Source organism: Chiloscyllium punctatum, chromosome 1 (assembly GCF_047496795.1).
Source record: "Chiloscyllium punctatum isolate Juve2018m chromosome 1, sChiPun1.3, whole genome shotgun sequence".
NCBI lineage: Eukaryota > Metazoa > Chordata > Chondrichthyes > Orectolobiformes > Hemiscylliidae > Chiloscyllium > Chiloscyllium punctatum.
The window spans coordinates 170,516,482-170,528,926 of record NC_092739.1 but is presented as its reverse complement, the minus strand read 5'-3'; the positions used below and the strand labels follow the sequence as shown (position 1 = coordinate 170,528,926).

At 46.5% G+C, this 12,445-nt stretch overlaps 1 protein-coding gene across 2 annotated transcripts in view; it reads right to left on the bottom strand.

The window, feature by feature from the left end:
• LOC140481854 (disintegrin and metalloproteinase domain-containing protein 12-like) overlaps positions 1–12,445 on the bottom strand; it is a 313,597-nt gene that overhangs the window by 19,296 nt on the left and 281,856 nt on the right. For both annotated transcript variants that reach the window (XM_072578423.1, XM_072578414.1), the window contains exons 18-19: positions 11,648–11,762; positions 7,346–7,414 (exon numbers count right to left, since the gene is read on the bottom strand). In XM_072578423.1, the coding sequence (XP_072434524.1) occupies positions 7,346–7,414; positions 11,648–11,762 (184 nt within the window). The remainder of the gene's footprint in view (positions 1–7,345; positions 7,415–11,647; positions 11,763–12,445) is intronic.

Sequence of the window (12,445 nt, the reverse complement as noted above, 5' to 3'; positions counted from 1 at the left end):
CACTGCTGCCTCACAGCGCCAGAGACCCGGGTTCAATTCCCGCCTCAGGCGACTGACTGTGTGGAGTTTGCACATTCTCCCCGTGTCTGCGTGGGTTTCCTCCAGGTGCTCCGGTTTCCTCCCACAGTCCAAAGATGTGCAGGTCAGGTGAATTGGCCATGCTAAATTGCCCGTAGTGTTAGGTAAGGGGTAGATGTAGGGGTATGGGTGGGTTGCGCTTCGGCGGGGCGGTGTGGACTTGTTGGGCCGAAGGGCCTGTTTCCACACTGTAAGTAATCTAATCTAATCCTCAGAGGCACAGCACCTGGATTCTGAGTAATCCAAGTTGAAGGATGCCAAGAATTTCTGGCTGTAACCGGCTGCTCCTTTTTTGAGGTATTTTAGGTGTTGAAGGTGATTTCCTGAATTCGAGGAGCGGAAATTGCGGTTTTATATACTGTTGCATTGTTTTGGAGAAAAACAAAATTCAAAACAACGGCATTTTTTTAAAAGGGAGAGGAACAGACAAACACAGCACATGGCTAGGTCAGTGCAGAAGAGAGAAAAAAAAACAAACTGCTAACTGACACAGCAGTGAACCTGCACAGTTACTGCCTTTACTGCTTGAATTGGGCATTGGAACGGGTCTGGGAAAATTAACAAACAGTGAAATTCATATCTAATCTCGGAGGAACCTGTTTGGGAGAGGTCATAGCACTGAAACAGATCAGTGAATAGTTTAAGCATGGCCTTGCTGTTAGTCTGCAATGGTGAGTAGAGTGGCTTCTTTCTTGATTATATGTTTTATTGAGATATGTCTCTTGATTAAACTTAAAAATATAAGTCATAAGTATCAAGTTAGCCTGGACCAGTGTTTTGTCAAGGAATAAGACGCTGCTATGTTCTTGGTCTGCAGATTGAAAGAAGCAAAATGGTCTTTAGTGAAGTGATATGCTCTTCTTGTCGAATGTGGGAGTTTAGGGAGTGTTTATGTGAAACACATACACTAAACACCACTAAATTTATCAGCGAGGACAGTATCATCAAGCGAGTGGACCTATGCCTTACCACTCACTTCACCTTCAACAATAAAACCTACAGATAAACCAACGGAACCCCCATGGGATCTCCGATATCAGGGTTCTCAGCAGAGGCAGTAATGCTCTGCTAACCATCCAACCCAAACTCAGGGTCCGTTACCTGGATGACACCTTTGTCATCACTAAAAGAAACAAATTAGAGGAAACCTTCAAGTCCATCAATAATACCCTTAGTGGAATAAAATTCACTAAACAGGAGGAAAACAACAACAAACTGCCATTCCTAAATGTCACAGTAGAGCAAACAGCCAATGGGGAACTTCAAACCAGTGTCTCCAGGGAAACAACACATACGGACCAAATACTGAATTACAGAAGCAATCATCCCCAACATCTACAAACGAAGCTGCGTTAGAACATTATTTCAACGAGCCACCACACACTGCAGCACAGAGGAACTACACAGAGCAGAGGAAAATCACCTATACCGTATATTCAAAACAAAATGGGTACCCAATGAACACAGTTTGCCGATTTCCCAACAACAAACCCAAACAAGCAGACAAAACACATCCAGGAACTCTAGCTACTCTCCCCTACATCAAAGACATCTCAGAAATGACTGCCAGACTACTCAGACCCCTTGGCATCATGGTAGCCCACAAACCCACCAACACATGAAAACAACAGCTAATGAACTTGAAGACCCTATACAGACAACAAGAAAAAATAATGTCATTTACAAAACACCGTGCAAGGACTGTAACAAACACTACATTGTACAAACAGGCAGAAAACTAGCCACCAGGATACATGAACACCAAATAGCCACAAAACAACATGATCCTCTCTCACTAGTATCCTCACATACGGATGAGGAAGGACACCACTTCGACTGGGACAACACATCCATCCTAGGACAATCCAAACAGAGACACGCACAAGAATTCCTAGAAGCATGGCATTCCAACCGGAACTCTATCATCAAACACATAGAGTTAGACCCCATCTACCACCCCCTGAGAAAAGGAACAGGAAGTGACTTCACCACAGGAAATAACAACATCACAGAAAATGACATCACCAACCCAAAGAAACTCAAACATATAAATAGAAAGCAGGAATTTTGAGCAGTGCTTTGCCTGAGGCCCACTGAAGATATTAGGTAAAAACAATGACTGCAGATGCTGAAAATCAAATACTGGATTAGTGGTGCTGGAAGAGCACAGCAGTTCAGGCAGCATCCAACGAGCAGCGAAATCAACGTTTCGGGCAAAAGCCCTTCATCAGGAATAAAGGCAGTGAGCCTGCAGCATGGAGAGATAAGCTAGAGGAGGGTGGGGGTGGGGAGAGAGTAGCATAGAGTACAATGGGTGAGTGGGGGAGGAGATGAAGGTGATAGGTTAAGGAGGAGAGGGTGGAGTGGATAGGTGGAAAAGAGGATAGGCAGGTCGGACAAGTCAAGGAGTCAGTAACTGAGCTGGAAGTTTGAAACTAGGATGAGGTGGGGGAAGGGGAAATGAGGAAGCTGTTGAAGTCCACATTGATGCCCTGGGGTTGAAGTGTTCCGAGGCGGAAGATGAGGCGTTCTTCCTCCAGGCGTCTGGTGGTGAGGGAGCGGCGGTGAAGGAGGCCCAGGACCTCCATGTCCTCGGCAGAGTGGGAGGGGGAGTTGAAATGTTGGGCCACGGGGCGGTTTGGTTGATTGGTGCGGGTGTCTCGGAGATGTTCCCTAAAGCGCTCTGCTAGGAGGCGCCCAGTCTCCCCAATATAGAGGAGACCACATCGGGAGCAACGGATACAATAAATGATATTGGTGGATGTGCACCACTAATCCACTGAAGATATTACCTAGTAGAGTAACAAAATGTCTGGAAATGAACCTTTCAGCTCAGCAAGCAAACCTACATCCAGTGTTTGTGTTACTGAGGATTGTATCTGCAATAAATGCCATTGGTTGCAAATCCGATCAGATCAACTGGATTGGTTAGACCAACAGTTACAGCAATGGTGATTTTACAAGAGCAAGGGGATGCGATGGATGGCAGTTATAGGAAGGCAGAAAAGTTGCAAATACAATCAGGTAAATGGGTTAACTCGAGGAAGGGTAAGAGAGGTAGGCACCTAGTGCAGGAGTCTTCTGTGGCTATCCCCATTTTAAACAAATAAACTGCTTTGGAAAATGGATTCTCTGGGGGAACATAGCACGAACAGTCAAGTTTCTGGTATTGAGACTAGCTCCAATGAGGGGTACATCAGCTTCCAAGAGATCAATTGTGTTCGGGGATTCTGTAGTCAGAGGTACAGACAGAGGTTTCTGTGACCAGCAGAGAAAAAGCAGAATGGTGTGCTGTTTCCCTGGTGCCAGGATCAAGGATGTCTCAGAGAGGGTGCAGAATGTTCTCACGGGGGAGAGGGGCCAGCAAGAGGTCATTGTCCACATTGGAACCAATGATATAGGAAGGGAAAAGGTTGAGATTCTGAAGGGAGAAGAGAGTGGAGGCAGAAATTTAAAAAGGAGTTCCTTGAGAGTAATAATACCTGGAGTATTCTGGGTACTGTGAAATAATGAGGGTAGGAATAGGAGGATAGAGCAGATGAATGCATTGCTGAGGAGCTGGTGTATGGGAGAAGGATTCACATTTTTGGATCATTGGAATCTCTTCTGGGGTAGAAGTGCCGGATGTCTTGAAATGCAAAAAGGTGGATAAATTCCCAGGACCTGATCAGGTGTACCCAAGAACTCTGTGGGAAGCTAGAGAAGTGATTGTTGGGCCTCTTACTGGGACATCGATAGTCACAGGTGAGGTCCCTGAAGACATGAAGTTGGCTAAGTGGTGCCGCAATTTAAGAAAGGTAATGAGGACAGGCCAGGGAACTAAACACTGTTGAGACTAGCGTCGGTGTTGGGTAAGTTAGATTAGATTAGACTCCCTACAGTGTGGAAACAGGCCCTTCGGCCCAACCACCAACCCTCCGAAGAGTAAACCACCCAGACCCATTTCCCTCTGACTAATGCATCTTACACTATGGACAATTGCAAGGTTTGTAGCTCAGGTTGAGATTTAAGGTGTAGGTTTGCTCACTGAGCTGTAGGTTTGATATCCAGACGTTTCATTACCTGGCTGGGTAACATCATCAGTGGCGACCTCCAAGTGAAGCAAAGCTGTTGTCTCCTGCTTTCTATTTATATCTTTCTCCTGGATAGGGTTCCTGGGGTTTGTGGTGATGTCATTTCCTGTTCGTTTTCTGAGGGGTTGATAGATGGCATCTAGATCTATGTGCTTGTTTATGGCGTTGTGGTTGGAGTGCCAGGCCTCTAGGAATTCTCTGGCATGTCTTTGCTTAGCCTGTCCCAGGATAGATGTGTTGTCTCAGTCGAAATGGTGTTTTTTTTCATCTGTGTGTAGGGCTACGAGGAAGAGGGGGTCATGTCTTTTTGTGGCTAGCTGGTGTTCATGAATCCTGGTGGATAACTTTCTTCCTGTTTGTCCTACGTAGTGTTTGTGGCAGTCCTTGCATGGAATTTTATAGATGACGTTGGTTTTGTCCATGGGTTGTACTGGGTCTTTTAAGTTTGTTAGTTTTTATTTGAGAGTGTTGGTGGGTATGTGTGCTACTAGGATTCCGAGGGGTCTCAGTAGTCTGGCTGTCATTTCTGAACCTTCTTTGATATATGGTAAGGTGGTTAGGGTTTCTGGCTGTGTTTGGTCTGCTTGTCGTGGTTTGTTCTTGAGGAATCTGCGCACTGTGTTTTTTGAGTATCCGTTCTTCTTGAATACGTTGTATAGGTGGTTCTCCTCTGTTTTTCGAAGTTCGTCTGTGCTGCAGTGTGTGGTGGCTCGTTGGAATAGTGTTCTGATACAGCTTCGTTTGTGTGTGTTGGGATGGTTGCTGGTGTAGTTGAGTATTTAGTCAGTGTTTGTCGGTTTTCTGTATACGCAGGTTTGTAATTCTCCGTTGTCCGTTCTTTCGACTGTGACGTCCAGGAATGCGAGTTTGTTGTCAGTTTCTTCCTCCTTGGTGAACTTTATGACTGTGAGGGTGTTGTTGATGATGTTAAATGTCTCTTCTATCTTGTTTCGTTTTGTGATGACAAAGGTGTCATCTACATAGCGGACCCACCATCAATCACATTACCAACGAAAACATCATGAAGCTTGTGGCCCTGTGCCTCACCACCCACTTCACTTTCAACAACATAGTCTACAAACAAACCAATGGCACACCCATGGGATCTCCGCTATCAGGAGTCATAGCAGAAGCAGTTATGCAAAGGCTAGAACAAACAGCCCTAAGGGCTTTTGCCCGAAACGTCGATTTCGCTGCTCATTGGATGCTGCCTGAACTGCTGTGCTCTTCCAGCACCACTAATCCAGCCCTACCAATCATCAAACCAAAAATCTGAGTCCACTATGTGGATATCAAACTGACAGCTCAGCGAGCAAACCTACATTCTAAACTATGGGCAATTTAGCATGGCCAATTCACCTGGCTTGCACTTTTTTTTTGGATTGTGGGAGGAAACCCACACAGACATGAGGAGAATGTGCAAGCTCCACACAGACAGTTGCCCGAGGCTGGAATCAAACCTGGGACCTTGGTGCTGTGAGGCAGCAGTGCTAATCACAGAGCCACCATGTTATTAGAGGAAATCTTGAGGGACAGGATGTACATGTATTTGGAAAGGCAAGGATTGATTAGGGATAGTCAACATGGTTTTGTCTGTGGGAAATCATGTCTCACAAACTTGATTGAGTTTTTTGAAGAAGTAACAAAGAGGATTGATGAGGGCAGAGCAGTAGATGTGATCTATATGGACTTCAGTAAGGCATTCGACAAGGTTCCCCATGGGAGACTGATTGGCAAGGTTAGATCTCATGGAATACAGGGAGAACTAGCCATTTGGATACAGAACTGGCTCAAAGGTAGAAGACAGAGGGTGGTGGTGGAGGGTTGTTTTTCAGACTGGAGGCCTGTGACCACTGGAGTGCCACAAGGATCGGTGTTGGGTCCACTACTTTTTGTATTTATGAAAACGACTTGGAGCAGAGAGGCATGTTTAGTAAGTTTGCAGATGACACCAAAATTGGAGGTGTAGTGAACAGCGAAGAGGGTTACCTCAGATTACAACGGGATCTTGATCAGATGGGCCAATGGGCAGAGAAGTGGCAGATGGAGTTTAATTTAGGAAAATGCGAGGTGCTGCATTTTGGGAAAGCAAATCTTAGCAGGACTTATACACTTAATGGTGAGGTCCTGGGGAGTGCTGATGAACAAAGAGACCTTGGAGTGCAGGTTCATAGCTCCTTGAAAGTGGAGTCACAGGTAGATAGGATAGTGAAGAAGGTGTTTGGTATGCTTTCCTTTATTGGTCAGAGTATTGAGTACAGGAGTTAGGAGGTCATGTTGCAGCTGTACAGGACATTGGTTAGGCCACTGTTGGAATATTGTGTGCAATTCTGGTCTCTTTCCTATCGGAAAGATGTTGTGAAACTTGAAAGGGTTCAGAAAAGATTTACAAGAATATTGCCAGGGTTGGAGGATTTGAGCTACAGGGAGAGGCTGAACAGGCTGGGGCTGTTTTCCCTGGAGCGTTGGAGGCTGAGGGGTGACTTTATAGAGGTTTTTAAAATCATGAGGGGCATGGATAGGATAAATAGACAAAGTCTTTTCCCTAGGGTCAGGGAGTCCAGAACTAGAGGGCATAGGTTTAGGGTGAGAGGGAAAGATATAAAAGAGACCTAAGGGGCAACATTTTCACGCAGAAGGTGGTATATGTGTGGAATGAGCTACCAGAGGATGTGGTGGAGGCTGATACAATTGCAACATTTAAGAGGTATTTGGATGGGGACATGAATAGGAAGGATTTGGAGGGATATGGGCCAGGCGCTGGCAGGTGGGACTAGATTGGTTTGGGATATCTGGTCAGCACGGATGGGTTGGATCGAAGGGTCTGTTTCCGCTCTGTACATCTCTCTGACTATGACTCTATGACCAATTCCATCTGGAAGGCCAATGACAGCAGATACATGGGAACACCCCCACCTTCAAGTTCCCCTCCAAGCCACTCAACATCCTGACATTGAAAGATATCACTATTCCTTCACTGTCACTGAGTCAAAATCCTGGAATTCTCCCGAAGGGCATTTGGATCAACCTACAGCACATGGACTGCAGTGATTCAAGAAGGCAGCTCTCCCCCATCTTCTCAGGGGCAACTAGGGATGGATAATAAATGCTGGCCCAGCCAATGGTGCCCACGTCTCATGAATGAAAAGAAAATTACAATTAAACGGTGAGATGTTTTGCAGGAGTTATCTTACCTGATGTTTGGGTCGTACTTGGCAATGTGGGGATGCTTGGCTCAGTTCCTTTTGTCTCAGGTGATGGAGCTGTGTGAAGTGAAAAACAGGAACATCTTTAATCAGTGTGCTGTTCTGTTCATGTACTGAGTCACTCACTTCCTTCCTTCCTCCCTCCCTCCCTCCCTGCCAGTTTAAGGTTCAGGCTGCAATGAGTTTGGGTGTGATTCCTGCAGCACCAAGACCTTCCTCTGTGTCTTCTTCAGAACTTGCATTTCTTCTGACTTCCTGCTGAAATATCCAAAGGTATGTTCTTGTCCCAGATGGGAGCATCTTAACTGAATGAAGGTAGTTGTACTGTAACAGTTACAGGTGCTACTGTGAATGACAGATATGCAAAGTGCAATCAAACCACACCGCACCCCCCCTTCCCCAGGATCCTGCGCTCCTGCCCCACGCATCCACCCACCCCCCCGCCCCCCCGCATCCCTGACCATCCAGGGACAGGACTTTTGAAATTGCTTTTTATATAAGATCATCAGGTAGAGGAGAAGAAATAGGCTATTCAGCCCATTAAGTTAAAGAGTTACAGAGATATACAGCACAAAAACAGACCCTTCGGCCCAACCCATCCATACTGACCAGATATCCCAACCCAATCTAGTCCCACCTGCCAGCGCCCGGCCCATATCCCTACAAACCCTTCCTATTCATGTACCCATCCAAATGCTTCTTAAATGTTGAAATTGTACCAGCCTCCACCACATCCTCTGGCAGCTCATTCTATACACGTACCACCCTCTGCATGAAAAAGTTGCCCCTTAGGTCTCTTTTATATCTTTTCCCTCTCATCCTAGACCTATGCCCTCTAGTTCTGGACTCCCCGACCCCAGGGAAAAGACTTTGTCTATTTATCCTATCCATGCCCCTCATGACTTTTCTAAACCTCTATAAGGTCATCCCTCAGCCTCCGACACTCCAGGGAAAACTGCCCCAGCCTGTTCAGCCTCTCCCTAGAGCACAGATCCTCTAACCCTGGCAACATCCTTGGAAATCTTTTTTGAACGCTTTCAAGTTTCACAACATCTTTCCGATAGGAAGGAGACCAGAATTGCACGCAATATTCCAACAGTGGCCTAACCAATGTCCTGTACAGCTGCAACATGATCTCCTAACTCCTGTACTCAATACTCTGACCAATAAAGGAAAGCATAACAAACGCCTTCTTCACTATCCTATCTACCTGCAACTCCACTTTCAAGGAGCTATGAACCTACACTCCAAGGTCTCTCTGTTCAGCAACACTCCCTAGGACCTTACCATTAAGTATATAAGTCCTGCTAAAATTTGCTTTCCCAAAATGCAGCACCTCACATTTATCTAAATTAAACTCCATCTGCCACTTCTCAGCCCATTGGCCCATCTAGTCAAGTCTACTCTACCATTCAATCATGGCTGATGTGATTCTCAACTTCATTCTCCTGTATTGTCCCTGTAACCCTTGATCGCCTTACTAATCAAGAACCTGTGTATCTCTGTCTTTAATACACTCAAGGCTTTAGCCTCCACAGCCCGCTGCAGAAATGAGTTGATTCACTATCCACTGGCTGAAGAAATTCCTCTTCATCTCAGTTTTAAAGGGTCGTCCTTTCACTCTGACGCTGTGCCCCCGGGTCCTCATCTCTCCTACTCATGGAAAACATCTTCTCCACGTTGACTTTATCCAGGCCTCTCAGTATTTTGTAAGTGATCCCCCCCCCCACTTCATCCATCTCAACTCCATCAAGTACAGACCCAGAGCCTTCCTCCACTCCTCAAACTCTTCATCCCCAGGATTACTCTTGTTCTCTGGACACCTTCCAAGGTCAGACACCTTCCTTTCTTAGATATGGAGCCCAAATCTGCTCATAATATTCCAAATGTAGTCTGAGCAGAGCGTTATACAGTCTCAGTAGTACATCCCTGCTCTTGTGTTCTCGCCCTGTAGAAATGAATATGAACGTTGTATTTGCCAAGTAAGCCTGCATGTCAAGCTGATGAATGTACATATATTCGGAAAGGTGAAGACTGATTAGGAGCAGTCTATAAGTGTGTGGGAAATCATGTCTCTCTAACTTGATTGAGTTTTGTGAAGAACTAACCAAGAAGATTGGTGAGGGGAGAGTGGTGGATTTCAGCAAAGTATTCCATAAGATTCCACATTGTAGGCTGGTTAATAAGGCATGTGGAATGCAAGGGGAGCTGGACATCTGGATACAGAACTCGAAGGTAGAAGACTGAAGGTGGGGGTGGAGGGTTGCTTTTCCAACTAGATGCCACCACCAAACACATCTTCCTCTTACTTCTCCATCTGCATTTTGCAGGGATCATTCCCTTTGGGACACTCTAGTCCATTCATTGATCACCAACACCATCCCCACTTCCCATGTAACCACAGAAGGTGTAACAGCTGCCCCTTCACTTCCTCCCTACTCACCATCCCTGGGCCGAAACAGTCATTCCAGGTGAAGCAGCATTCCACCCGTACCTCCTCCAACCTTGTCTATTGTATTCACTGCAGCCATTGGAGAAACCAAAGACAGACTGGGTGACTGCTTTGCAGAACACCTCCCATCTGTGCGACCTTCCTCTAGCGGGTCATTCTGAGGCTGGCATGGCAGCTCAGTGGTTATTATGACTGCCTCACAGCACCAGGACCCAGCCCTGAGTCCAGCCTCAGACGACTGTCAGTGTGGAGTTTACACATTCTCCCCGTGTCTGCGTGGGTTTTCCCTGGGTGCTCCGGTTTCTGCCCATCATCCAAAGATGTGCAGGTTAGGTGAATTCTCCAAGCTAAATTGCCCATCGTGTTCAGGGATGGGTGTGTTATGTGCTTTCATCAGTGGTAAATGCAGAGTAATAGGGCAGGCGAATAGGTCTGGGTGGGTTACTCTTTAGAGGGTCAATGTGGACTTGTTGGGCCAAATAGCCTGAATATAAACTGCAAAGATTCTGTCTATATCAGTCCATAGCATGCCACAGTGTCCCAGTAGATCACTGTGATCTCCAGTGTTGGTTATGTACAGCATCTGCAGTAACTGCTCCAGCCTTTTAAAACTCACAGTTCACTGCTTCCTGCGTATGCTCTAACTGAGAAGCTCTCACAGGGTGAGCTGATTGTATTTGCCAGATTCTGGATTAGTGGTGCTGGAAGAGCACAGCAGTTCAGGCAGCATCCAACTAGCTTCGAAATCGACGTTTCGGGCAAAAGCCCTTGTATTTGCCATGCTGTTGCTCTGTGTGATGAGGGTGTGCCTGGGACAGACCAAAGGAGCCATTTGTGCTCAGTATGTGGGAGCTCAGGTGGTTACCTGTGTACAGTCCATTGTCCATGTCCCTGTGTACAGCCCATTGTCCTTGTCCCTGTGTACAGTCCATTGTCCATGTCCCTGTGTACAGCCCATTGTCCTTGTCCCTGTGTACAGCCCATTGTCCATGTCCCTGTCCCTGTATACAGCCCATTGTCCATGTCCCTGTGTACAGCCCATTGTCCATGTCCCTGTGTACAGCCCATTGTCCACGTCCCTGTGTACAGCCCATTGTCCACGTCCCTGTATACAGCCCATTGTCCACGTCCCTGTATACAGCCCATTGTCCTTGTCCCTGTGTACAGCCCATTGTCCACGTCCCTGTGTACAGCCCATTGTCCACGTCCCTGTGTACAGTCCATTGTCCACGTCCCTGTGTACAGTCCATTGTCCACGTCCCTGTGTACAGCCCATTGTCCTTGTCCCTGTGTACAGCCCATTGTCCATGTCCCTGTATACAGTCCATTGTCCATGTCCCTGTGTACAGCCCATTGTCCATGTCCCTGTATACAGTCCATTGTCCACGTCCCTGTGTACAGCCCATTGTCCACGTCCCTGTGTACAGCCCATTGTCCATGTCCCTGTGTACAGCCCATTGTCCATGTCCCTGTGTACAGCCCATTGTCCATGTCCCTGTGTACAGCCCATTGTCCATGTCCCTGTGTACAGCCCATTGTCCTTGTCCCTGTGTACAGTCCATTGTCCATGTCCCTGTGTACAGCCCATTGTCCTTGTCCCCGTGTACAGCCCATTGTCCTTGACCCTGTGTACAGCCCATTGTCCATTTCCCTGGGGGGAAATGAAGGTGCAGATTGGTCCCACTGGCCTCCAAGCTGATTGAAGCTGAACAGTGATATGAAGATTGAGCAGAAGGTATAGCAAGCTCAGTTGGGGGAGCAGTGGTGTTTAACAGCAGAGAAAGTCAAGGCAGGGAGAAAGCACTGACAAGAAAGAGCACAGGAACAGAAATGATTACCTGATCTGGTGTCCTCTCCCGGTCCGCTGTCAATACTGCCACCCAAACCTGTGACATTACAGAACGGAGGAGCCCAGGCCATATCACAGTGACAGTTCCCTTTACTGTTACAAACCTGAAACAAAATCCACAGCATTTACTATTCCTTAAAACTCTAAACATTGGAACAGAAGTAGTCCTTTCAGCCCATCGAGTATGCTCCACTATTCAGTAAAATCATGGCTGATCTGATCATTTTCCTGCTTTTTCCCCAGAACCCTTGATTCCGCTTACGAATTAAAACGTTTATCTATCTCAGCCTTTAATATACTTAATGACCAAGCCCCAATATGCCTATGTGGTAAAGAATTCTCCACATTCCCTGATCTTTGAGTGACCAAAGTCCTCCTTCTCTCTGTACGTTCCCTTATTCTGAGTTGATTACCCTGTGGTCCAAATTTCTCCAGCAACAGGAAACCAACCAATCCATATCTCCCCTGTCAGGACCCTGCGAACCTTGAATGTTTCACAAGGTCAGCTCTCATCCTTCTAAACTCCAACTTCCTAAATTTCAAGATAAGGAGAAGTCAGTAAACCTTGATCTGGTCAAGAGGTAATTCCAGCCTTGCTGCATAGGTGCTGTTCTACAATGTAATGATCACTCCGGGAACTGTCCTGGACTGGTTTGCCACTTGCCTGAATACTGGTTACTGATCCTTCTTTTCTTCAGTTCCTCTGTCAAACATTGACATCACCATGAACACTCAATGTCAAAGCTCCACTCAACCTGCTCTTGCTAAAATAAATCCATTTGCAGTT